This window comes from Coturnix japonica, chromosome 4 (genome assembly GCF_001577835.2).
Source record: "Coturnix japonica isolate 7356 chromosome 4, Coturnix japonica 2.1, whole genome shotgun sequence".
In the NCBI taxonomy this organism is placed as follows: Eukaryota; Metazoa; Chordata; class Aves; order Galliformes; family Phasianidae; genus Coturnix; species Coturnix japonica.
The window spans coordinates 44,556,219-44,584,123 of NC_029519.1; the positions used below are offsets into that span (position 1 = coordinate 44,556,219).

The window sequence follows — 27,905 nt, forward strand, 5'->3', positions numbered from 1 at the left end:
AGATCCCTGCTGGTACCAAGTACTGCAGAGTGGTACTAGAGGCACTCGGGAACCACCTTTTCCATCCTCAAGTTGCCTCAAGTCACAGAAAATAACTGAAACAAAAATACATTATTCCCCAAAGGAGAAGGTTGTACAGCATAAAGCACTTAAATTTAGAACTCTCCTTACAGACAGAATTTTATTCATTAGCCCAAGAAGTAGATCGCAAAGGCCAAGGCACCCCTGCTAGAATGACTCTGCTGCAGGTATGAGAGAGTTTGTTTTCTTTGCACTTTATTTAAAAATTTAAATGTTCCCCCATTGCTTTTTAAGCTGCAGTTGCATCATGCTTCTAAACTGAACAACCTCAAGCGTATAGCAGTGTTGCTTTGGTTGGGGGGTCGTTAGTATCAAAAGGGTTCCCTCAGCAGATTGAAGAGCCCTGGGGGAGAGACTGTTCTGCACATGAGGTGATGGTAGTTTATTTTTTCTACGTGTTGCTCCACTGCATATTTTTAGTAGATAGATCTTACTGAAGCAAGGGAACAGTGGGAGAAATAGATGTTGTCACAGAAATAGTACTGCTTCTTGCAGAACTGAAAATCTAGAGAAGGCATGATGAACAGCCCAGAACAAGGCGTTTAGAAAAAAGTTTATTATTAAGGAAGACGTGCTCTAGCAATTGCTACTTAGTAAACCAGTGCCGCCAAGAAATACCTTTACTTTAATTTTACTCAACTTGAATAGACTTGTAAAATTTCATGACATGCATTGATGAGAGAAATTAACTTGCCTCTGCCCTTGAGCAGAGTTTTCTATTCATGACACAGTTCCTTTTAAAATGCAGTCATTATTGAAGTACAGTTATCTATTTTACCATTACCTTCCCCAAACGGATCACAGCTGTTGGCTGGGTGGTTCCAGTCTTCAATGAAGAGCACCAGGAACCTGCTTTCCCTTTCCTTGTTTTGTAGCTGCAGGCATGTTCTGCGGGTCAGGTAGGAAGCAGTCCTTCTGGCTTTGCAGACAAGGCATTAGATGTGATGATCTGCCCTGGGTTCTCACTATTGGGACTGTTTGACAAGGCGGAAGGCTTCTAGGAACTCGTTGAAGTCAATGTTTCCATCTTTATTGAAATCAATGCTGCGAACTAAGTCATTGATGCCATCATCTGTGAGTTCAATGTTCATGTGGGAGCTGAACAGCTTCCAGGTTTGGCGGAACTCCTCAAATGAGATGAGACCTGTGAGGCAGGAAGGCACAGCTACCTCAGCACAAGGCTTACCTGCACCTGCTCAGATTCACCGCCTGCTACCCTAATGGAAGGAAGTGACTTTCAGATCTGCAACTAAAGTTCCTAGCGTGGAGAACAATGGATAAAATGCAAAATAAAAGTGGCAAAGAGACATAAAACAATGTTTGAGAACAAGAGGAAGACTTGTCTGTTCTACTTCCCAAAGTGTTTTGGTAGAGATAACTGCTCATGAGCAGATAACACAGAACCATAGATGCTGCATTACTATTAATGCTTTCAAAACCATTTTTTTTCCTACTGAACTCCTCCAGAAAAGAAAAAAAACCAAAAACACAAAACCTTAATTCCCTGCCTCAGCTGCACAGTTCCTTTGGAATGCCTCATTTGTGGACACGAGCAGTAATGACAATATAGAAGTTCTTGAGGCAGTAACCCTGATGTAGGAAGGAAGATACATGCCCTTTACTGTTAAATCAAAACGCTTTAGTAGATACTAAAGGAAGACCAAAAGTAGAATGGAATGTAACACGGTGACCAGTACACCTTGTATACCTCCTTACCTGAATGATCTCTGTCTATGATCCTGAATATGGTCTCCAGGTTGGATCTGTTTCGATAGATAACTTCCAGCAAGCTCGACTGGATGTGCTGAAAGACAACATATTGTCATGCTCCTTCTGCCCTTTTCATTAGCTCTATACTTCTGCTCTGAGCACTTGCTGCAAATCTTCCCATAATTAAAAATGTTTACGGCACTTTGGAGTTTGCCAGCAGTGCACTTTGCATTGTGGATATGTTACTGAATGAGTTTGTGATGTCTCAGCCCTCTGTGAAACTGAATTAAAGCACACCTGCAACCTGTCACATCCAAATGGACAGCTTTCCCAGGCCAACAGAGGAGAATGGGACTCAAGCTATAACTACTGCAGTTGTTTCTGCTGAGTGCAATCAGGAAAGCTGTGAATCATAGAACGGAGTACAGTTTTTCCGTTCAAAAACCTGTATCCAAAACTAGCTCAAGGCTTTTATCTTGTATGTATCATCCATTTCCATGGTGGAACAAGCACCTCTAGAATACTCAAATTCATGCAATTGCTTCATTGACTTCATTATGCTTTTGGATTATTCAGAAACTATTCACTCTCATAACCTTTCCTGCCATACTTGGCCCAATGTGCTTTGACAGAAGATGGTGAGCTGTACCTCTTGGCTCCTCTGCTCCATGGCCAAATCATCAAGCCAGGACTTGTACTCCAGCATGCCATCTGCTGTGCTGCGCACCAGCTGTGGTCTCAACATCCGCCACGGCAATCCCAGGCGCAAGACTGACTCCACCGCTGTTGCCCAGTTGCTCAGTGTGATCCTTCCTGTAGGGAAAAGGGAAAGCCATGGAGACCACTGAGACCAGTGGCTGAAAACTATGTAAAGACTGTCACCTGCAGGTGCTATAGGGAGCCAGGCTAGAAGCCAACTCCAGAAGATCTGTTTTGCCAAACTGCAACCCAGTTGGCACCAAAGAAAACTCTCAAGGAGCCCTGCTAGTTGTAGGGTCACGGAGCAGTAATAAAGCAAAAGCATTTAATGCTCTCCCTGCCACCAAAGCAAAAAGCCTACAACAGCATGCATCCCCAGCCTACTGCGCTGCTGACAGAGACAGCTCCTTTTCTCCATGGCACCTGTGAGCACTTCAGTTCATGTAAAGGCCTTACATAACTGTGCAGACATCTACCTACAGCAGCCGCTGCACAGTACAAGTGCTTTCTGCTCCCTCCAGCCTCAGCAAGCTTTTGACTACTGTAACAAATTAAGGCTGTGGAGCTGCAAACCTCTGAGCACTGTGAACTTTGGGTATTTCATTACAAACCTGCAGCTTGCATCCAGTCCTTTCCTGCAGTTTGTGGCCTGCACAACTACATGAGTAGTTCCTCAATGACCCAGGAACACAAAAAAGCTCCCAGTTTAGCAGCCACTCTAACAGTTAAACTGGACTTCTGTGAACAACTTCACAGCCTGGGAACCGATACCCACAGGAAGGCTGTTTGAACTGCCGTGTCTCTGTTTCCCCCAAGGCACATACAGATAGATGTCCTCAGCTTCACTGACTGTCCTGGCTGGTGCAAAAGCAGCCTGAGGATTATGAACTCATAGCTCACTCCTTAAGACTCTGACAGAGGGAGCTGGCACAGAAGGCATCCCTCAGTTTCCACTTCAAAGAGACTTTGGGGTTACAGAGTCTCTAGAGACCACTCAGACAAGTGACAGATGTGTTCCAGCTCATTTTTTCCAGTGCTTTCTCAGTACTCCTGTTGCAAAGGGTTCTCCTTGCAGCAAAGTTTGAACTGCTACACACAAGGCTCATCACCTCTATCTTCTCTTCCAGCACCCCCTCATTATAATAAGACATTAAAGCAGAAGAGAGACTGAATAACAGCAAATGGGACCAATACTATGGCAAGGTCTGACACAGCCTCTTACCTATGACAGTTACTGGCAGCTGTCACTGAGGAATCGCCCAACCGGACATTCATGCACCTTAACCTCTTCCACTCCATCCCACCAGAGAATTAAATCAGTGTCTCGTGGCTCAGATTTACCTGTATTGTCTTTATCATACCCCTTGAATGCACTGATGAGGGCAGAGGTGTGAGCAAACAGTTTTTCCCGCAGGGCTCGGAAGGCTGACTCCTCTACTCTGCTGATTCTGAAGCAGGCAGAAGAGAGAGAAGCATCTTAAGGACATGCCATGGAGTGCGAGAGAAGCTGTACATCCCAGTCCTCTTTTCTGTTTATGGACTGCCCACACCCTCCACAGCTACTGCTTCTCTGCAGTGCTCATGCAGTAAATCCCTGCCAAAGCACAGAAACCACTGCCCTTGCCTATATAAGCTGTCAGCAGTTAGTCCAAGTCCAGGGAAAAACAGCCCATCCTAGCAAATGCCCACAGTTGGTGTTCATCTGTTTTTGTTTACGTATGTTTTGTTTCAGTTGTTCTGCCAGACCAGTCACTGTACTGTACAGACACTGTACTGTACAGACCAGTCGCTGTGCAACTTTGTAAAGTAACAAAGTGGAACGGATCTTCAGGAAGGGTCAAAGTTAAAACATTACATTGGAAAGAAAAGCTGGAAAATCAGCAGCCAGTAAAAAAAAAACCTCCTATTTTGACTGTAAGACTCCCTTGATTGCTTCCTCCTTGTCTCTTGTGAACCTCCCTTAGTCATTTCTACACAAAGCTCGAGCTCTCCCTCAGGGCTATGATTTAGGAACATGAAGCTATGAAAGTTGAGCTTTGGAGCCAAACTTTCTCAAAGCTCCCAAAGTTTTCCTTTGGGAATTTTGACTTGGTGAATTCTTATCAACACAAGCCTTGCCTTTGGGTCATGGTGAGGGTGTGGGCTGTCTTGTTTGCTTGGTACTGAACAAAATGGGGCACCAGGTCTGGCCCCAGCTTCACATAGGCTCCCCTGTTGCTGCCAATCTCATAATAGTTTGAGGCTGAAAATATGGTCAGTACCTAAAGAAAGATATTTATAGTCAGAATGTACATATTTCAGTAACTCCTGATACAGCTGATGAATAATTTTATATATACTTGGGGAAAAAAGCAACTAATCCAACAGCCTACAAACACTGGAAGAAATAAAGAGACAAGCCTCCTCAAACATTCTACAGCAGCAGGATGGAAACCCAAGCATCCTTCCACCACCCCCTCACCCACCTTTCGGTTGTGACAGAACTCATAGCCCTCTTGCTTGCACTCATGAGAACGGATGAGGAACTGTAGGTTGTACTTCTCGAGGATCTTCCCCGTCACATCAGGCCCAAAGTAGCAGCCACCACCTCGCACTGTATTTTCTCTGCAGCCCTCCTGAGACATGGGGTCACTCCAGAGAATGTCTAAAATCTGAAGTAATCAGAACAGTTCACTGAATGATGTGTACCCACTGACATTTACTAAGCAAATACAGCACCATCTCTGCATCCCTGCTGGGACTACTGCTGCTGCTGCCATAGTGCAGAGATGTTTCCTGAATCACAGCTGAATCTCCATATTGCTCGGCAGGACTGTCACAGCCCTGAGCTACCATGGAAGTGACAATACTATTAGCCCAGAGCTACAGCCACACTCAAATTGCCTGAGGAAGAGAGGGGCCATGAGTGAGGCCTGATGCAAGCTTTCCCTTTGCTCTTGTTGGATTTCAAAGAGACTTTTCTGACTTCCTGCAGTCCAAAACATATCCCAAGGACAGTACACCCAGCAGATCCCCAGACCAAGAGTGGGCTTAGAACTAAACTCCTTTGCACACCTGTCTGGATGTTCAGCAGCCTCCACTACTGTAAGTGCTGACTCAGTGACCACTCTGTGGATTAAAGTTTAATCTCTTTAACCCTGACCTCAATATACAGCTTTACACTGATCAGGTGTCTAATGCCAGGATGTCATATGCGATGTGTGGTGAAGAACAACGGTTCGTCTGGTCCAACAGAAAGTGGAAATCAAGTTCCTGGGCTCTGAGAGCAACCTACTCACTGTACAGTGTGGATAAAATCAGAGAATCAGTCTGTTCTTTGTATCCAAAATCACAACTCTCTTGTCAGCAAATGACATGCTCGCTCATTAGCTACGGAGTTGGCCTCAAATATCCTGTGCACACACAGCAAGTGATACAAGCACTGGGCTCTATCGTCAGTCTTGCCTACCATTTATATCCCCTGCAGTGAATCACAAAAACCCATCACCCTGCTCTGTGCCTGAACAGCTTAATTTATACAACAGGGAAGTGTTGTGCTGGGGACAAATACTGGAACAGAGCCTGGAGTGCAGACAGCCAAAAACCCAATGAAAAGGCTGACGTGCAAGGCTAGGAGAGAAAGGCAGTAGGAAAACAGCAGCTAGCACCAGTCAGATGGCCTGCACTCTTCTACAGGAATCTTGTGCACAGCTGTTCACTTGCTAGTGATTTATGCCATAAGATGGGCTGGACATAGCACAGTGATCTACCAAAATGTCACCAGGGAGCAGAGAACAGAGCAGTTGGTCAAAAAACAGCAGAAAATCCATTAGCTCCTCTGATGGCACTTCAGCATTGACTTGCTCCTTAACTCCACTTTGCAGAGCAGCAAAATCTCTTTGCAAAGAGGTCTGTGCACTGACCCACACATTTTATAGCAAGATTCCTCAAAGGAACAGAGAACAAAGCTGTGGAAGGCATCAAAAACTTATATTACTCACCTGCTTCCACTCCTCTTGCCGAGTCCAGCATGGCCCATCCAAATCTGTTAAGGAGACCAAACTGGAGTAAGTGGGCTCCTCCTCCTCCGAATCACTGATGTCCACCAACTTGCGGCACCACTCGATTTGCTCCTGCACTGTCTGCCGGACCCACCTGGAGAACTCCACCCTGTTGGTCATGCTGGGAGCCTGGGTTGGTCGGGGCTGTGAGGGTAAGCTGGGCATTGTCACGTTCCCTGCTGAATCAGGCTCTGCTTGGCTCTCCCCATTTATCTCCTTTATTTCCACATTTCTGTTTGACTGTTTTCTTCTCTTCCCTCTCAATACAGAAATAAACTGTAAGAGGAAGAGAGAAAGCACAGATAGTTAAATGGCTTGGAAAACTGGATCTCTAGCTCTAACATCTTCGAGCAGAAATCTCAAGCCTCAATTATTTTTGCTGCAACGAAGTGGAGATTAATTGTAGGAGATTGTTAATGCCACTTGCTCAGATGTACCATTCTTGGTTTATATCTGGGGCCACAAATGCAGCCTGAATACAGATTCATCTCTTCTTCACTGACTTCATGCTGCTCATCATTTCACAAAAGATAGATTGCATGGAGTTAATCTGCACTCGGAACAAGGCAGAAGAATGAGGGAAAGACTAACGACTAATGCAAGTGCTTGTCATTATGTTTAGAGAAGGGATGTAGTATTTTCTCAACTAGCGTGCTTGGCACAGATAAACTAAATGACTTCTCACAGTCTGGAAATACTGCTTTCAGAGAAAGGAAAAAAAAAAGAGGCTAATGAACTATGGGATGACAAGATCCTGTCACTGCTCTGTTATTACTGTCAACACCAGCACACCCATGTAACTATGCAGTTTTTTACCATTGACCTCATTTCCAGAGGTCAATAACGCTTCTTCCCTTCACATCTCCTGCACACACTATTAAATAAAATCGATGCCCTCCAAGACCGTGCCCAAACACACTTTTTGACAACAAAGACCATCCTTTCCAACAGCCAAGCTGACACATAGGTGTAAGCTCTCTGACCATAAATCAGCAACACAGATTTCTCTTGCAACATCCAGGAAATGAAACCTACTTTATTCCTTTGAATTTTCTCAAGCATGTCCAGATCAGTAGTATCAGAGACGCCCCCATGTATAACAAGGACTTTCTGATCAATCAGAGTGGCCAGAGGTAGCCAGCAGAAGACATTCTGAATCATCTTCAAGATTTTCTTCCCATGCAGCTAGCAGGACAGAAAAGAAAAGATGAAACATCAGGCCTTCAAAGTCCACATCTCACGTGCTGCAGAAGACACAAACACATGCCCACCTTGTATTTCTGCATGACTTCCTTGGTGAAACCATACCTAAAGGAACAGGAGAACAGAAGTTCAGTAAGATTTTTCAGTGACACCCTTGACATTGTCATCAGCCCCACAGGGAACCCGTACCGTAAGTTGACCATGTGGTCTTCATGGTTCCCTCGATTGAGATGAACCTCTTTTGGATATATCAAGAGGAAGGTGAAGAGAATGATGAGGATCTCGAGGGACTGTTTGCCCCTGTCTACAAAGTCCCCATTGAACACATAGGACTTGGAAGGAGAAGGAAGGCCATTCTGTAAAAGTAAGGACATGTATTATGTTACGAGAGGTTTCCCCATGACCTTCATATACCTTCCCACCAGCTGCACACCCTCTCACTCCTACCCCAAGTTACCTTATAGAATAGATCCTAACTTATTTTTATCCTCTAGGCTCCCAGTGGCAAATGCACTGAAAAGTGAAAACAGGGAGTCAGAAGGCGGTGCCACTGGTATTAGCACTTAAAAAAATAAAACACCAAAACACGTTCACTGGCACTTCCCAAACGTATGTGTATGTCCCGACAGTTCTCACAGGTCTAATAGTCAGTGAATGAATAAGCTTTTGCTTTGTAAAGCCATTTAAATTGACCTGGGCCCAGTTTGTGAATGCTTCTCAGCATGACCCATGTGATAGCTCTCACCATGTCTGGCCAGCTTCTCCCTCACCAAACAAGGTGCTTACCTTATAAAATATGAGGAACAAGTCATCCAGCTGGCCATGCAAATCTCCTGACAGGCACAAAAAGGACAAGTCACAATGTGTTTACCTTTAACCAAAAAACAGACAACTAACTTCCTACAAAGTACCCCCTCTATAAATGCCCATTAAAATATTGTAGGAGGTTCAAGGTTTGGCATAAATTAAGGTTCTTGTTCCAATCCAAGCTGAAACCAGGCCATAACAGAGACTTAATGCCTAAAAGTTTCAGGCAAGTCTAAACTGCCGATCAAATACAGCAGGGTATAGTATATAGTCATATAGTAGCAATTCATGTTTTCCATCCCTTCCACCTAAGAATTCTTCCCCAAAGACTGAGCAGTGCTTTTCCACCCAGACGTACCACACACAGTGACCTCCTCACTATAGCAGGTGGAGACATGACTGATGTTTGGCAATTGCTTGAGGTGCTTCCTGGTCTCATGTAGAAGGTTTAAGACATAGCGAGGGTGGAGCTGCTACTAGGAAAAAGTGAAGGAATTAAAGCAGGAAATCAGTTGACTTCCAAGCAGCAACACAGCTGTCTTCAGAAGCCCCAAATGACCTCTGCAATAACCTGGATGGGAGACTCATACAATTTTTACTGTGACAGTAGTCACAGCTTGCAGACAGCACAAATACCAGGCAAAAGCAGCTCCACCTTGGCATCATCAAAGGTGACGACAACACCCAAACCCTGTGGTGGATGCTATCCACTAGGCAGCACCATCCCCCGGAGCAGCAGAAATTCCACACCAGTATCACAGGTAAGAAGCTGTTATGTTCTGTGTTTTACTTTGCTTTCTCCACATTAAGCCAGGTTTTGAGCTGCCATGTGATCTGCATTAGTATGTTTGCTGGAGGCCACTGAAAAAGCATCTAACAGGCTTTAGAGACTTTGTTTAAGTCTTCTTTTGTTTGGGTAAGGGAGGCTTTGACATGTTTTGCTGTTCAGTACATTGTCTGGGGGATGGAAACAGAACATTGTGATTATACAAGGATTTCTCTCGGTACAATTGCTGAACTGGTACTGGACTTCTTCATAAAACAAACAAACAAAAAAACTACACAGTTTTAGGCCTTTTTCCTTTCCCCATTTCAAGTATATACTTTTTTCCTCACAAATCAAACATGCACAGCAAAAACTATTTTTATCAATTCTTTCCACCTGGGCCAACCTATAATGCTTTTACAAATAAAAGCATTGCAACAAAAAAAGCGAGAAAGCGTTTCAGCATGGACTACTGTGGTTTTTTGTTTTTTTTTTTTTCCTTTAAAATGAATCTAAAGGTTAATATTGCTACATACCTACAAAGATTTTGCAGTTTGTCAGAACTGCAATTTCTGTAAGGAAAAGTTGCCCTGTAAAATCGGATCATTTCTACCCCTCAGAGTAACCGCCTGCCAGCTGCTCATGTTCATATTAGCTGAGCTGCTGGGAAGTCCAAACACAAATCAGCTGTCCCACACCTCAGTATGCAAAAGCAGGAAATGTGGTTCCTTGCAGCATCCTTACTTGTTTTTGTTTGAAAGCTTCCAGCAAGGCAGTCGCATGGTCAGGAAGGAGTGGGAAAGAGAGATGGGGTCCAGTGTAGGATTCTGGCACCTCCAGGGACTCGTAGTCACAGTACTTCTCCAGCTCTGCCTCTTTGAAGCTTTCTCCGCTTATGAACATGCGACTGATAAAATCCCCTGGATGGCAGATTGGTTGGTTTGATTGTTTAAAAAGAAAGAGATGAAAGGAAAAAGGAAAGCTTGAAAGGAAGGAATGAGCACTTCAGCAAGTTATGGTCATCAGTGTAAATAGCTAATTCTGACGTGTCACCATCAGATTTTAGTCATAAGCTCATTAGCAAGTTCCCAGCACTAAGAAATAACATGTAATGCTCACTGCAGGTTCAGAAAGATACTGTACTGGTTGCAACCAGACAATCAATGAGAGACTAAATATACGTAACATGAGTACTCTGGAACACAGTTTCCTAGATATAGATTCTCTGTACTTTCAGAAAGGGTCCTGCAAAGTGTTGGCTACTAGGGATCACTTTAAAAAGGCAGATTTCTAATACTGTTCTTAGAAAACATACTGAGGTTTTATTCTCCATTCCAGCTCCTAAGGAGTAGGAAGCTCCACACCCCTTGCACAGCTGACAGCCCCCATGTAGTTCACTCTATGCAGTTTCCTGATGCTTTGCCCCTCCCTTGCTATTCTTAAGTGGCCCTTAAGTGGCACTGGACAACAAATACAGCATGCAACCATCTGAGCTGCTGGTGCCTCATCTCCAAAAGGCACACACACACTTACTTTCTTTACTGCTGCTTGGCGTGAAGTTGTCCATGAGGTAACTGAAGAAGTTGTGAAGCTGCAAAAAGAGAGAAAGCTCATCATCATTCACTCTGGAATATCCCCAGCGCTCACTGGAAATTCTGCAGAGTGGCAAGTTAACATCATCTTCTTTCTGCAAATATCATCCTTGCCCTTCTCATGTTGTCTGGCATGTACAACAAATCAAGCTATACCTGTTCTGTATTGTTTTCCTTACAATGAAGTAAAAGGCTTTCTCTTAGCCATACACATAGAAGAACACAAAGCCCTCTCCCTGCTTGGCAGAAAGGCAGCGATAGAAGAGAATATTAAGCAAAGTTAAAGAAATCCAATGAGGATTGGCTCTTGCATTCAGAGTCAGGAAAGGGCTTATGATTTTAAAAGCTCCTTAGGGCTTTGTTTGAAGACTCATTTCTTAGGGTTATATCACACAACCAGGTGGGAAATCTTTAGGTAAAAAGGAGGTGGGAAACTCAGCCCTGAAGCACCGGCAGCCAGCAGCCAGAAACAAGTGGCATAGCCAGCATCCTCTTGGCTGAGAATTCAGAGAATACCAGAATGACTAATAATGTCAGGCCAGGAATGTTCTCTAAGAGAGAAGAGAGAATAAGTTCCATAGGAGACAGAGTTTTCTAAATAAAAACCAAAACCCAAACAAATAAAATTCCATATCCACAAATAACAACCGCCTCTACATTTAATGCAAAGTTGTGAAATTCTTGATATGTGGAAATTACTCTGCTTCCTTAATACATGATGTTCTTTTCCCCCTAGACTGCCCCATTCACCTTTAGCTACTTTGCACACTCACGCAGGAAGAAGCTGCCAGTTCCTGCCTTAAAAAAAAAAAACAGTTTGCCGTTGCTTCATCCTCACGGAGAGAGAATTTTCCCCACGTACTCCTTTCCTTGGCACCTTACCTTGATCTGATCCTGCTCACAGGCATACTCAATGGATTGAAAGATTCTCCAAGTGCACCGTCGGCGCATTTCCAGGCGAGCAACGTAGCGCCGATACCACCTTTGGATCAGAACAGCTGCCTTGAAAGCTAGGGAACAAAACCAGAACAACCTGCTGAGCTTCAGTGGCTGCACCAGCTGAGGTACCACCCTGCTATGCTCCTTTCCTGACCCTTACAACTGAATGGAGACCCTGCTCTCACAAGAGGAAGTTTTCAGAAAAGGTGTTCTGATGCTTAAACATTACGTGTAACAGAACACCCACCTCTTCCCACTCTGTTTCCAGAGGTGATCTCACCCTGCCCAGAGACCTGTGGAGTGCTTCTAACTATCACTGCCAGCTCTTCAGCACCAGCATTAACAATTTACTATTGCCTACACATCTAAATACATTCTTCAGCATCAACAGACAGATTAATCCTTTCTATCTACTATCATTATTTTCACATCCCCATTACAGTCTAGGTACGTGTGCTTCAGGAAACCAGGCACCTGACTGAGACCACACAAAATGTTGGAGAGCAAAACAAGACACTGAGTCCCTTTCCAGAACCTTAAAACTAAAAAAGGTTTCTATCTATCTCCCTTCCTTTAAGCCAAATAAATACCTCAGCTTCTGCAGTTCTTGTCAAATTTCAGGAAATTAGGTGTTAGTGTAAATGTTAATGTTTAATTATCTTGAAGTAAAATAAAGAGAAAAGGGAAAACCAGCTCTTCATCTGCTTAATGACACAGAAAGAATGAAAGGCCACGGGTTTCCAAGTGGTTTCATGCTTCACTCCACAGCCAGCACTGACACCAGGCTCTTCCCTCCAATTGATGGCCATACTGCCTGGTGTTTAAAACATAATTCCTCTGCACTTCTCCAATTCCAGTAATTTTCATTATGAGATTATTTCAGTTGGGGTGTGTGCTTTAGAGCAAAGTACACTGGTAGAATTTCCCATTTACTTCTCTGAGATCTGCAAGTGGAACATAATGTATCTCTACCATATATATCCACCTTAGCTGGTCTTATCACCATTTGGACTGCCCGGTTACTTTACACTGCCTTTTACTACTTGGCATCTCTTTTTGTCAGGCTCTGTGTCCCTTGTTGTTTACATCTAGAGCCCTGCATTCAAAGCATTTCCTAACAGAGCTTCTTTGTGTCAAGCTTCAGCTAGGGGAAGGACAACCGCTCTGCCTAGAGGCTGGCCCCAAAATCAAATGGAGGCTACAGCTAGCACAGCTGCAGAAACTTGCATTCCCCTGGCACGTGGTCCATGAGAGCACTGCTGTGTTCACCACAGCAGGAAGAGCAACAGTGTGCATGGAGTGGGAAACCTTGGCTGAAACCTCTCACCCTTGCCCCAAAGGCTGATAAGTTCTGGTAAGAGACAGACAATACATTCAGTTAATTACCTTGTATTAATTATATAAACCTCCTATGTACTTCAGCATGAAACACTACTTGACCTTTACCTGAAAAAGACATTCTGATAGCTTATGTATTGAATATAAGAATCCTTCTAATTTATGCCACTGTAAAACCACTAGGAGGTGCAAAACACAGCAAGGGAAGAGCTGTTGCTGTTGTGCAGATGGGGAGCTGAGTCACAGTGTATGTATGGACGAGGAATTAAGATTTGGTTAGCCTTAATTACTTCTGTTAGCCTTTGCCTGGGCTGAAAAAGTGCCTTCTGATCTGCTGCTCTGAGCAAACAAAAAAAGGCTGTATTTTGTGCTCCTCCAATGCTACCTCTTCAAGCTTCCTTTATAACAGCCTCCACACCAGCTGCCTTACTCTCCCTATAGCAGTTTGGCCACCATGCAGCCAGAGCCATAGTCACAATCATCCTCTAAATAACTTCTAAATACATTGCATTCCCCTAACAGGGGATACATTAGCCAAATACTGCAGCAAGAGTCAGGGTGTACTTCAAGTGAATCTCAAACAGAAACTAGTAGTTGTGACTCCACACGTATAAAAGAAAACCAGATACTCTGAAATATTAAAATCTATTATATGAGGATCTAAGCAGTAAACTGAATCTTATCACATATGCTGAAAAGCATGCCAAAGTGGCAGCACTCGAACTCAGCTATGCCTGTTTATGTTAGCACTATAGTTCACAAATCAGCTGTCAACAAATACTGGCTTCTTTATCTGAAACCTTTTATAACCAAAGCAATTGTGTCCTGGAATTATCTTGCCAAGTCTCCTGCATGACAAGTGCCAGCAGAATATGAGTTATTTAGAAGACACTGCAGAAATACGGGCAGATAGCTAGAGCTAATAGTTCTGCTTTATCAGTCCTGCACCCCTAACACAGTCTTTAAACAGGAGGTCCAGCAAAAAGAGCAGTGTGCTATCATCATCTATCACCCTGACAGCACATGAGGTTACAGCACACACACATTAGCCAGAAATTGATTAGTTTGTCTGACGTTAGTTCCAACAGAACTGCTTTTTGCTGCTCCCCTTCTGGTCAGATCTGTATTGATTATCTGAACAGCTGGTATTATCTCAAGCAAAGCGCAGGTCTTCTGCATGACATCTGAAATTCCTCATCACAGGACGCATCCAAAAGACATAACGTAACCTCCCCTCAGTACTACTGAGGAAAACGAGAATCTGGAAAAGAAACGCATCCCACCACAACCTTCCAGCAGCACGTGCAGGAACAGGCAGAGAAAGGTTACATTCCAAAGAACCACTCACCATTTTCAGACTTCTGCAGGGAGTACTTGTAGTTGGCATTTACAGAACTACCAGATCCCATGTTTTCCAACTGGTACTCCTAGAACGTCACAGTCTGGCTCAGTATCACCAAAACCACACAAGAGATGCAGGAAAGCATCTGATCAGAATCCAAACTGCTGCAACATGTCCCACAGTGCTGGGTCTGTAATTAAATATATTAACACTTATTAAAATCAACAAGTGGATGTCCTGTCTTGTGCCCAAGTACCTTTTCTGCTAACAGGAGTTTCCAGCTACCTGGTTGTCTTTTAGACCATCTGACATGAGGATTCCTGTCTTACTGTTTCAAATTTCAAGTCAGCTGTATGAATAAGAGCAATTTGGCAACTTTCACATATTACATATCTAGTTGCTGTATTTGTTCAGTAGGTGGAGAAACCTGGCATTTGTGTATTCACACAAAGCTCCACATGCTTAATTGTAGGCTTCTAAACCCTTAGCAATATGGTTGTCTTTGATGTGAACCTCCATTTCAAATGCTACCAGTAAAAAAGCATGATTGAGCTCTGAGAACAGACATCAGCTGTGAATCCTAATGCTACTTCTTCCATCACTCATGTGCTGCTAAAGCACCCGGATAAGGCAAAAAGGGCTAAAATACTCCATGATTGCATATTGGAAGCATTTGTACAGCACATTGAAAAATGTTTTTTGATACTGATCTGGAAGCATGAAGGTAATTAAGTTGATTTGGCAACACTTCTGCAAATATTCATGCACAAATCCACCTGTGAAGGATAACTCTCATGAGGGATGAACACACATCTGGTATTTAAATCTATTTGCAGTTCCACAGCACGAAGGGAGATAAGTCTAAAATAACAATTAGCTATCATAAGAAAATAATCAGCTTTGTTAAACAAACACTGCTTTTCTTCACCTCGTGGATCTGCTTGGAGTGCGGGGGTGTACGATGCCATCAACTGCTTAGATCCTGGCCATCATCAATGGACAGGCCAGCCAGACTCGTGTTAACCTCACTGCTTGCTGTGTTGAGAGCAAAAGGATCCTGTTTCAGGAATAGGTCAAAAATCTGCAACCTCTCACTCGGAGGACAATCAGAGCATCTTCTACTGTTGGATATTTCCTCTGGGAGTTGGGGAAAGCAGGAAAAATAAAACTCCATGTGCTACTGCTACAGTAGTTCCAGGCTGTATCACAAAGGATTTGAAAGTTTTGGTGGTTTTAGTTGTTTTGTTTGGTTTTGTTTGTTGTGTTTTATTTTATTTTATACCCAGAACTGAGTACAGGGGAAAAAGATAAGAAAGGAAAGGAAGGAAAAAATTACCTTATTCAGTGCTGGGTCTGGTGAGAGACCACATCTCAAAGGCTTCTGAGGGGTCAGAACAGTGGGACTGCAGAGGCACTTCTTCCCACCAGAGGAGGGAAAATCCCTTCTCCTTTTCTCACTTCCTGCAGCCCTTTTGCCGAGTCACTCTCTTTCTACCTACCCCGCATGGTTCCTCTCTAAATAGATACAGATGGACAGAAATGCTAATTGAAGGAACACATCCGGTGTTGTGTAAGGTATACGTGCACTCCTTGCTCAGGGAGATCATCCACACTGAACTAAACATCAGCACAGAAAATTTCTGGATGGATAATACGCTCAAGTTCTCTGTCCTGCTCAGAATGCTGAACTGCACAACTTCATGCTGTACGGATGATGCAACAGGAGAAAACTCTACAGTGTTGCTAACAAAATATCACTTGCTCTACTTTAACACTGTTATTTAATATCAGCGCCATAAGTGGCCTGAAATCACTGCAAATTAGGCCCAAATACATCTGGTGCTGTATGGTATTTATGTTCCATAATGCAGTTACTCTGACAGCTTTTCAGATTATTAACTATTTAAGCGGACAATTGCACACATACATACAAAAAAAAATCCAAAGCTCTAGCAATTAAGGCTCCTCCTCGTCACCTCCTGTATGACACATCCAATTGCAGGAAAAACAGATTGTCAAGCTCAGAATTCCTATGCGTAGACTTAGAATTCCCACATGGAAACCCAAACAAAAATGCCTTCCCTAAGAGATACGTCTGGAGATCTCAATATCTACAAAATCTGCTTCAAGGGTGGGAGGAGTGAGGAAGAAATGAAATCAACCCAACTGCTCATCACCTCTGATCCTTCCTCATCCAGCCCACAGTGAAACATGTCCATCCTATACCTAAAACCCTGTTTCAAAGAAAAGGTGGCCCATATACTGCAGCCTGAAATACCCAACGACAGTGGCACTGCCTCAAATATAGGCTGTATATATATTTGAGATAAAATGATGCATATGTGAAACAGCTGGCTCCCTATTCCTTGTCTTGTTCTTCCCACTGTTGCCCTCCTGTAGAAATGCTGAGGTTTTCTGTGGTGCACTCAAAAGTCTTCTGAAACAGGATTTCTGCACTTCATTTGAGAAGCTGCAATATACATCAATATGCCTTCAGCTTGTGATCTCTCCTGTGATTCGGCATAGAATGATGCTGCATAGAGCATCCTCTAGCAAACATGTGCTAAGTAAAGCAGGGGGTTAGCCCTCATGTATGCAAGTTACATCGGAACCAAAACACCAAAAAAAATGTATGGACTGAAAAGCTGCACACGGATATAGACAACTAACAGAGCAGCAAATCTAATTGCCTCAGCAGAAGATCAGACCCCAAGAGGAGATGCATGTTTCCTGTTCACCAGAGCTAGCAGTGGAAAGGCAGGAGAAATATCTGACAGCTGTACTCCACGTGCATTTCCCAAGCCATGGGATAATATATTTGACTTTGCAACACAAGCTGCTGACTTGTTTAATGATATAACAACACATAAAAGCTAATAAAGGAAATCTTGCATAAATACATCTTAATTAAAGAAAAAAACCTACAAAAACACCCACAAACAAACAAAACATACAAACAAACACAGCAGCAACAAAAGCCTAAGTAAATTTCTGGGTTTACTGCAAGCATTACTTTAATCATTTCAAAATCAAAGTGAGTGGCATCATTTTGAATCCAATTCTATGCACTGTAACATCACTGAGCTTGTCCACATTACAGATCTGTGCAGAATTTGGGGCTCCATCCTCGTGAATTAAAAGCCTCCTGGTAGGGAGCACCAGGCTGCTACAGCAGATCAAAGCAGCACATTTCCTAACTAAAACTACACAGTTTCCATATCACAACCGAGCCCCCACTCGTGCGTTTTACAGACACTTGGGTGATTGAAGGAAGAGCTGAACAGAATCTGGAAGGCAATAAGAAAACAAACTGCACTCACTGGAAGTTTACTAGGAAGAAAACAGTGAAAGACAGATGTAAGAGTGAAACGAGATTTAATAACATGACACTCAGAAGCCACCAATGAAATAAATGAACGAAGTCAAATAGTTTCCCCAAGAATAAAATGCTCAGTAGCACTAGAGAAAGTGATGATCCTTCCTTTCCCTCCTAGATTAAATACTCCTGTCCCACGTGTACATCAGACTCAGCGCTGCTCGTAGCTGGAAACAAGATGGTAAAACTTGATTTATTCAATTCATGCGCTGAACCCTGCACCTGCAGTTACAGCAATGCCAAAAAGGAGAACTTTTTGTCCCAACCATAGATTTATACACCCTGACACATAAAAGGACATTTCACCTCAAACTATGGGTGCGGAGTGACTACTTCTGAACACAAAACACTGTAACAGAGAAAAGAAAAATACAACTTACCTTGCCACCGATTGCTAGCTTAAGGACTTACTCAAATACACACAGAAGCAGCTTGCTCTCCACTTTTTTTTTCTCTCCCGCTTATATAATCACCCTTCAGCAACAGAGTGATCAATAGTCTCTGATTTACTTGATTACAGATTCAGAAACTCCTCCTCAGAGATCTGAACGATGAAGTAAGTTGTTCCCTTAGGCATGCAGCAATAACTGCCTTCAAGCAATAACATTGCCTTCAGGAGCTGCAGAATAACACACATGTGCTGTTCTGCAGAGAGTGCAGATCCTTTGATTTATTTCCTGCACGGTTGTTCTGAGCAGCCTTAAGAACCTTCTCCCATGTGATGCTTAAGAAAGGTTACAGGTCTGAAATGGATTAGGATTACTGAGGAGGATTAGGAATGAGAAAGACGGTAGGTTGGCCTCTCTCATCTTAAAGAATGAGCTCTTACACACTTTCAAGATGCCTTTTGTTAAGTGCAGATTTCTCAAAGAAAAAGAAAGAAACATTTCACCTGTTCACTGTGTTGAGATGAAAAGTCTTTATAGGTGCTTTATAACTAGAGAGGCTGCAGAAACTAAAGAACGTAGGAAGCAAGGGTAGAGTCAGTTTTCATTCTTTACTTATCAAATCAGACATAAAACTGGGCTTGATAAAGCAGAAAAGCTGTTTGACTTCCCGCTCTCTAAAAAGCCAGCGCACAAAGCAGATGAAATGTCAGACAAGGACGAGCAGTGAGAAATTCCACCAACTAATAACTAACAACTACTAATGATCCTTTTTCTACAAAGAGAACAAACAAACCAGATCTTACAAAGATTCAAAACCCACCAGAAACAACCAGCGCTACTTTTAATGTTTTCTTACGCAGCCACCATTGTTTAGTTTAAAAGCTATAAAATACAAACCTGTCTCTCTGCATTCTTTATGAAAGATGTCACTTCTTACACAAAAGGGGCCCAAAACATTTAATGCATTAAATCATCTGGTTTGGAAACTTATCATTTATCTTTTTAGCATATAATTAAATGAGTTCCGTAAATCTTTCAGATTGAAGGATATCAATAAATGCTATCAATAAAGCTTCATTTCATTGGCAGTTGGGATGCCTGCACATCTATCAAGTGATAAAACACAAGGCAAAGCCTTCAGAAAATACTTTAAAAGAGCAAAAGGAACAGAAATAAAAGTGTATTTCTTCAAATGCAGCCTCCTGTACTCCACTTCCCCCCCAGCTCCCAAATAACATGCTCTGTGGGTGAGCCTGAGTAACTTCTGAACAACTGATAGACACGAAAAGGAGTGGACGACTGTTGCTGAAAATTCAGGGATCCCAACTACCTACACGCTCTGATCTGTTTCTATACATGTAAGCAAATACATTGGTTTCATTTTATAAATCACTGAGAATCCTGGCATGCCATTAACAGAAGGTAATCAGCCTAATGCTGCTGAGGTCAAGAAGACTATGCAAAATTCTACCTGTGAGGATCATTTCGTCTTTGCTTGTGGGTGGCAGTTACATAACAAAAACCTGTTGGAATGAGGAGTCAGGGACCGCACTGTGAATTAAAGCACTGTCATCTTGACACCTTGGAGATACCCTGGCCTCTGTCACTTACATCTTCCTCTGGGAAATATCTGTTCTTCAGCTTTTATCAGTTCTGGTATACAACTGCTAACATTGTTATTACTAACTGGGTCAAGGCAAAGCTGGCAGGCATTTATCCAGGCAGAAGCAGAGGATGCAGGTAAGTAGGTTACGACACTCAGCCAGACTCAGCACAAGGAGATAAAGGGACCACATCTCCCGAATGCTCTCTCAGGAACAGTTTGCATAACTGGAGAACAACCACTGCAAATGATAGCACACATCTTCAGGAATGCCAAACGAGATAAAATCCTTGCAGGCATCTGCTTCAATGTTGTCCAGTACCCCAAAGCTTTATGTAGGTATCCATGGGTCTCAACTCCCTGAATCCTTCTATATTTCTTGGATGTTTGCAGGAAGTGCCTGAATTCACAGTAAGCAGTCACAGCACAACCAGACTGAAATAAACCAGAAAGGAGGAGCTGTAACGTTTCTATTGATGACACCTTTTCTTAAACTCACTTGCTATTCCATCACAAGCTTCTCTCATCTATTAGGGAGCAAAAGTCTTTATCGGCACATCTCTTTGAATAGCTCCCAGTTTCTGATAAGTAAATGCACAGTAGCCCATGGCTGTGCATACAGCTACTCCTTCTAGCCCACTACCTTACATTACACCAAAAAACTACTCCTTATACACCTGATGCCACCGGGCTAATGACCACAGACTCCATACAAGTCAGATATGGCTGACGACATTAACAGTAACACCACAGGTCTCCATAAATCAAGCAATCGGCAGCACGTTTTTATTTCATTATGCTCACACCTACATTCCACACAAAACAGATCTTTTTATTTACCAGTCAGTAAATGAGTATGTTCAAATTGCACAATTCTTCCCAAAAATAATAATAGCAAATTTTAGCTATCAATATCTGCTAGAACATCAATATAATTAAAACAAAATCAAACTTCCATTACAGTTCATTAACAGTATAATCTGCAACACTTTATAGAACTAGCAAGTCTTTATTGCGTGAATGGTTCACTCAATTAGTAATCCAAAACAGCTGCACTGCTTTTGGGAGTGCTTTTAAAAGCATTTGCTGGTCTTGGAAAGCTTCAACTTTTCTCCTATTCAATCTGCTGAAACAAAAAGATAGACAGATAAATGTAAGAGCAGAGGTCTGTACACATGCATAGAAAGAAACAAACTCTTCAGAATCCCTAAGAGAAAGGAACTAGTCTTGCTAAGCTCTAATGTCCAATATAACTACTGTGAATATAACACTAATGAGCATACAAAAATCTATTTGAACTGCGATGCTGCTTACTATGGTCCTACCAGGTCCACACAACCAGAGATTCTTGGAAGAAATGACGTGATTTGATATCTTCCTTTGAACACAGTGAAGCTGCCACATGAGGCACTGTGCGAGCTGAAGCACTTTGACTTTTTCTGTAAGTTGACAGGACAAAAATCTCAAAGGATGCTGATGTTCAGTTGGCTGTGAGCGACTGACACAGATTAAGCTCGATCTTTGCTTGTGCCAAGTGCTGAACATCACCTGCTCAGGTTCAGCTCGCCACCAGCAGGAGTTCCTGTCATAGTTAGACACCTGAAGATAGACCAAATGTATCTCACTAGTCAAACAGGTAAAAACAATACTTAAAGCTTCCATTTAGCAAACAACTACCAGTAGGTTACAACAGCAGCCACCCCTACCTCCCTACTTTATTAGAAATACTTTTCCTACAGTAATCTCAAAGGGTTTTGCAAAGAAAGTCAGTACTTAATTCTTATCTCTAAATCAACTAGGGAAGGTATTTAACCAAGGTTGATAAGCAAACCAAGGGAATCAGGAACTCAGACTAGGTCACTTGAGTGCTGTTGCAGTGCTTTGTCCCTCAGTGACTCGTCAGCTGGAATTTTTATTGAAGTACAAGGAGCTCGGCATACCAGCATGTTATTTACTTCACTCCATAGTTCTGATCCATGTCTGGTACTTCTCTGGAAACGCAGCACTCATCACTGTAGTATACACTGTGTTACTGGTAGGCAAAGAGCAAAGAAGAAAAGAGGGAGTCAAAATCATTCTACAGACAAGAAGATTAATTTATAAAACTAGCAAAGCAGCAGAACAAATTTTAGTGGAACTAACATTCTACATATATATATAGATATGTATATGCAGAAGTGTTAAGAAAAGTGGAGGAAGACACTTTGAAGCTATTGCCAAGCTCTAATGCAAGTGACTGATCTAGAGAAAGTAGTGAGCTCCATGTAAAAGTAATGTAAAAGGATAACCTGCAAAGGTGCAATCTGTGGAACAATGCAGAACCATAATGTTAAATAGAAGTAAATCTATTATAAAAATAAAATAAGCTACCTAACAGCTATGTGCCCATTTACTAAACAGTTTTTCACACATCGAGCAGGGCTGTCAGAAGCACCAAAGAGAGAGATTTCCAATGCTACCACAAACCTAAATGTTCCAACAGTCAAAGGCACGAATGACTTGGCCAGAAGAACTGGAGAAAGTACTGCTGATCAATCACCTAAGCAGTACTGTTTTTCTCTGCTACAAAGCAACTTTCCATTACCAGGCTAAGCCAAAGTGCCATTTCATGGCTGCAGATGGACAGACCACAGAGAAAGAGTTCTGTGGAAGTGAAGACACAGCACCACATGCACAAGCAGAAATCTAAGCTGGGAAACCATAAAACACTCAAGCAGAGGTACATGAAGATCCCAAGGAAGTTTTTGGCCTGATGCGTGGTAGAAGGTACTGATCAACATCTCTGAAGCTAATACTTACTTATTTAAGACTGGCTTCACTGACAGTACCTGTACAGAAAGTGTGAAGTGTTGTCATTCTGGTAAATTAAAAGGTAATTAAAAGCCTACTTAGAAACAGCATAGGATGAAGTTATGAAACCACATAATGGAAAAATCAAGAACTATGCTTGATGTTCAGCTGTTTCTTAATATTAGACCATTTCTTTTTTCTTTTTTTAATAAAAACTCTGAAAAACACATTTCAGTTCTCTAAACTAAGCAGTAGATTTCATTCCTGTGTAACACCTTAGCTGCCCTCTGTAATATTCATAACTGTGCTTTAACAACAAAACTGCAGAGATGATGGTGATGGGATTCTTCTCTGACGCTTTCAACCTACAACAGCAGACTATTATGAAATGACCACGCATAGAGTTCAGAAACATTTTAACATACAAAATATAAATCAGCCTTAAATTCTCCAAAGATGGCCGAGTAGCACATCCTTTTCACCATCTCTTCCTTGCATGGCTTTTGAATTTCTGACAACAAAGTAACTGCGCTTCTGCTTCGGAAGAATTTTAAGTGAAACTCTACAAGCTGTACAGAATTTAAAAGAAATACCTGAAAGAGTGTATCAAAATTGATGTTCTGCTGTCCAGTAGCATTGAGAGCTTTCATGGCTGGCGTTCTGTGGGAAAATAGTGCAATAGCATTAAATACAAAAGAAGAAAATGTCCAAGTCTCCAAGCTTTTTTAATATGAAAGTGATATCTTACTACAGAGGTCCAATTTAATATTACCTTCGGTCATCACGAGGAGGAGGGGTAGTCCAATGGTCATAGTTTGTCTCCACACGAAACCATCTGTCGTGTAACACACAAATATAAAAGCAAACACCAAGTGGATTAGCAGGTAATTAATAAACATCAAGAATCGATATTTCTGTATGTCCGAAAGGAAAAAAAACAAATTCTCTTAGACACCTCTTCCCTGCGCCTCTTGTAAATCTAAGGGTTAGCATACATAGCAGTCTTCACCATAAGCTACTCAACACACACACACAAAAGAGTGATGACTGAACTGCTAGTGGTAAAACTACTAACAACTAGAACAAAAGTAAGGCTGGACCTTTATAGAGATAAGCGGAGAAAAGATTACGGGCACATAGCCTGAATCTGCATTCTCTCTGAATTCTCCACTTTGGAGAACACAGAGCCAACAGGCCATCTGGCTGTACCCAAGCCAATATTTATTGCATAAGCAGTCATTAAGTGCCATTTTTTAATTGCAGGCCAACTATTGCAGATCTTCTAATATTAAGCTGCCAATTTCACAAACTTCATAGGAAACAACTATTTTTGAGCCTTCAATTCTTCTATCACAGTGGTGAAAACTAACTTGAATTTTATCATCCAATACTTGGCAGACAGACATCCAGGATGAGCCCTCAGGTCTTGTCTCCTTTAGAATCTAAGTAAAAATAAATGTATGCAGAAGCTTTTGCCACCTTTGATGCTCTGACTGTCCCAACCTGACATGATGTTGTGATCCATTCTTCTTGAGGAGTGACAGATCTTTTCAGGGGCTCTCAAACTTTCCCTGCTCAGCTGTGAGCACTGATAAGAGATGAACCTGGATCTACACTAAAAGCCATCCCATTAACCTTACCTATCACTCAAGAGAGAGTATGAAAAAGTAAAACGAAACATTTTCTCTACTTACGCTCCACTTAAAGGATCGAGAGGCCAGAGGTCTGCTGGCCCTCTTCTATTTCTTGTTATGACCATGCCTTCTTTGGGCGATACGCCTCCTACAATATAGTAAACTTCAGCAATGATGGGAATGTCAGCTAGTCTGAGAACAGCTGACTGAAAGTCCTCTGCTCTGCTCAGGGTCTGATGCAAAAAGGAAATCACAATGAAACAGAAGTCAGGGAGCACAGGCAAGCACAAAAGTGAAACAATTCCAGCACAGTTGCAAATTACAATGAACTATAAAGTGCTGTTTGAAAATATTTCTTTGAAAACAGCTTTCTGAACTGACACAGGAACATGAAATGAGTGCAGCTCACAACTGACATCATTCCTTCCATCTTTGCAAATATACAAAGGAAAAAGTAAATAAACATATATAAACACACATACACCAATGTATATGAGGAAAAGCAAAAGAAGTTCAAAACCAAAATTGCTCTCTATTGTTTTCAACCATTAATTATTTCTGACAGCAGCACTACAGCCATTAGTCTCAATCACAGTCTCAACTTGCATCTTCAGCTCAAAAACCATGAAAAATAAGGTACCCAACAGACACTCCAACTCTGCAGGGCGACCACTTAACAAACCTAACTCATATTTGCTATAATCCACAAATGTGAGAAGCAGATCTGTTTTTATGGTAGCAGGAAGCTAACACAGTATTCATAAAACATGCTCTATATAATACCAGTGTAACTCCTGCTACTCAACAGCAAGCTCTGATTTGGGGGCATTATCTATTTGCTCTTTTGAAATATATTTACTTTGCATTTATTGCATTTTCCATGAAAACATTAGATAAAAAGTCAAATTTACTTGGAGTTGTAGAAGTTGAAACAACATCACCGTGAAAACAGACTAGAACACAATCGCACTTACATCTCGGATAAGCCAGCTGACAGGGTAATTTCGATTCAGAAACGCAGCTATTGCATTTTCCCACCAGCTACCACCCTCTGAGGGGAAGAAAAGAGAAAAGAAAGGAACAATGAAGAAAAAAAAGAAAACAGGAGGAAAGGAAGAAACTATTGCACATGAATGCTAGTTATGCTCTGTAAAATTTATGCTCCTGTCTTCCTTTCTGTTTATATCCCATGTCTAGCTCTGTAATCGTTCCCTCTGCTACATTAGGAACCTTTTTGAGCTACTGAGCAACAGAACTCTCACCTTAAAAATCTTAAAAACAGGAATTGCAAGCTATTAAATCATCTTGAGAACACAACAAGGCAACATGAGCAAAAGAAACAGGAACCAAAAGGTGTGTGTGTTCCTTATCAGGATTCCTACTCATAGCAACAACTGATATATATATATGGCTCTCAGTCTTATCCCACCCCTTCTTTCAAGCTGTCTTAAGGGGACAGAGAAAGCTGGAAAACAGAGGGAGGAACAAAGAAATAGGAAAGCAGTTTATTTACTATACATGGCTATCCTTTTCTCTTAACATCTATTCTGCTGACTCCAACTGAGTTCGTCTTTTACTGTCTTCTCCAAGGTTGTCTCCTTTGACACTATTCGCACTCAGATGACGCTGTGCTGATAAACAAATGCCTCTCTCCCTTTGCAGCTGTCAAATACTGGCAGCACAAGTGCTTTTACCCCTGAGAGACAGAGAAGTTATTCAGTTTCATTTCCTTCTTGAAAACCTTCAGAGCTTTTACTTCTGGGAGAATGTGGCAGAAGAGCTGGAGGAGGCAACAATCAACTGAAATAGAGTACCTAAAGTCAAGCATGGAAGGCAGGTTTTTTATTTATTTATTTACCTCGTTCATCACCAGAGATTGTGAACTTGTGAGGACTTTGCCCAGTCCATAAACCTACGTAGCCAAGAAACGTCGTGCCCCGATATGCTATCTGAAACCAGGAGACATGGAGTGTTTCAGCATTCTGGAACAGAGCACTTTAACAAATAGAAGTAACATTCTGAAACAGTACGGCCTACTCTTCCTGTGCCTTTCATGCATCATTCTGAAAACCTCTTTAAAACCTTTTGTCCTGTAGGAAATGTAGCAAAGGATGTCATAAAAAGACTCCAAGGACCAAAATACAATGCATTTAATTTGTTAATGATTGTCAACTGCTACAAAATTACTGCTCAAGTTGGCAAGAGGTCAAGTAAGAACGAAAGAAAGAATTATTTCTTTACAAAATGTACAAATGAACATTAAGAAAAGCACACCTGCAAGGGCTGCATTAGCAAATAGTTCATTTTTGGCAATTTTCATCTAAAACACAAGTGCATTAGTAAATAAAACTAAGGAGGCCTAAGGAAAATGCCTCAGAATCTCTTCCTGCCAAAATGGATTTAATTCCTATGTTCTTTAGTATTTATTTGCTTTCAGAATCTTGGCATTTTCTTCTTTCCTCCTTCCAAATAATGACCTTGAGACACAAGATCACGTTGTTTAATTCATCCCAATTTGCCACACTGAACTAGAAGTCTGGCAAGCAGAGAGTTCCTCACAGAGAGGAACTGTGGCCTTCTGATAATTCAGTGACTTTGGGTCTCAAACCTCACCACTAGATTCAATAGCACAGTGCGTGCAGCTGTACAGCAGTACACCACCGCTTCACAGAACACCACTCAACCACACCACAGTTCATACCTGCCCGCTTCTTATAAACTGCACGTCGATGGTGATCTTGCTTAACAGATCTACAAAATCATAATCCAGGTTCCGCCCGTGGTAAATGTTTCCTCTGTCATCCTGAGCGATGATACTCGTGCAAAACCTTTAAGAACAAAACAGGGAAAGGAGGATTGTGAGAAGTCCTGCCCTGCGCCCCGTCCCGCCCGGCGCTCAGCACAGCCCGCCTGCAGCACCACGGCACCACGGCCAAGGGCAGCTCCTCCGCCCCGTCCTCATCTGCCCTTCCACGTGTGTTCCCACCGAACCGTCCCGATGAGTTTGTGCCGCTTACGCCGTAGACTCGTAGGCGAAGTTGAGCAGCACTCCGTCTCCCAGACTGACCCCCAGCGCCTCGCACAGCCCTCGGATTTCCCCGGCGAAGGGCTGCGGCATGTAGGACTCGAGCTCCGCCGCTATCGGACGAATGACGTCGTGGAACCATTTCGGCACGGTTTCGCTGCAAAACACGCTCCGAGGCGTTAGCGAGCCGAGGGCGACGCAATGTCCGCGACTCACTCCGAGCCGAGACGTGACAGGCAGCCGCCCGGCCCCCCCGGCCCGCACTCACTCGATGACCCGGGCGACGGCGGCTCGCAGGAAGGCGGGCTCGAAGTGCCGCAGCACCGGCAGCCAGCGCTCCTCGGCCGGGCTGTCCAAGCTCACGTTACACAGCAGCGGAGCCGCCGACGGCCGGGCCGCCGCCCCGCACAGCGCCCACAACAGCAGCAGCCCCGGCAGCGGGCAGCCCCGCACCGCTACCCGCAGCATCGCTACCGACCCGGCCGCCGGAGGGAACAGCGGCTGCATCACGCCCCTGAGGGGCGGCACAGGGGGAAGGGCCAGCAGATGGCGGAGCGGAGCGCGGCCTTGG

At 42.8% G+C, this 27,905-nt stretch overlaps 2 protein-coding genes across 7 annotated transcripts; both read right to left on the reverse strand.

The window, feature by feature from the left end:
• Positions 1–199: 199 nt before the first annotated feature.
• On the reverse strand, positions 200–15,288 carry PPEF2 (protein phosphatase with EF-hand domain 2). The gene is made up of 16 exons (XM_032444578.1): positions 14,524–15,288; positions 11,781–11,908; positions 10,840–10,897; positions 10,051–10,226; positions 8,899–9,013; positions 8,520–8,566; positions 7,923–8,089; positions 7,802–7,838; positions 7,566–7,715; positions 6,471–6,806; positions 4,956–5,141; positions 4,609–4,751; positions 3,832–3,938; positions 2,441–2,604; positions 1,798–1,885; positions 200–1,225 (listed from the first exon to the last, which is right to left on the reverse strand). The coding sequence occupies exons 1-16, from the start codon at positions 14,582–14,584 to the stop codon at positions 1,047–1,049; spliced, it is 2,142 nt and encodes a 713-aa protein (XP_032300469.1). The 5' UTR covers positions 14,585–15,288; the 3' UTR covers positions 200–1,046.
• Positions 15,289–20,641: 5,353 nt separating this feature from the next.
• On the reverse strand, positions 20,642–27,873 carry NAAA (N-acylethanolamine acid amidase). Of its 6 annotated transcripts, XR_004307214.1 has the most exons (12): positions 27,603–27,862; positions 27,327–27,491; positions 27,011–27,137; positions 26,168–26,258; positions 25,284–25,360; positions 24,370–24,542; positions 23,448–23,510; positions 23,269–23,335; positions 22,685–22,713; positions 21,826–21,917; positions 21,200–21,484; positions 20,642–21,008 (listed from the first exon to the last, which is right to left on the reverse strand). XR_004307214.1 is itself a non-coding variant. In XM_015861501.2 (11 exons), exons 1-10 carry the CDS (start codon positions 27,839–27,841, stop codon positions 21,842–21,844), a joined length of 1,107 nt encoding a protein of 368 aa, XP_015716987.1. In that variant the 5' UTR covers positions 27,842–27,861; the 3' UTR covers positions 20,642–21,008; positions 21,826–21,841. The 6 variants fall into 6 exon arrangements, 3 of the variants coding, with proteins under 3 accessions (XP_015716987.1, XP_015716986.1, XP_032300461.1); XM_015861501.2 differs by lacking the exon at positions 21,200–21,484 and having other exon boundaries at positions 27,603–27,861; XM_015861500.2 differs by lacking the exon at positions 21,200–21,484 and having other exon boundaries at positions 20,642–21,011; positions 27,603–27,860.
• Positions 27,874–27,905: the final 32 nt, after the last annotated feature.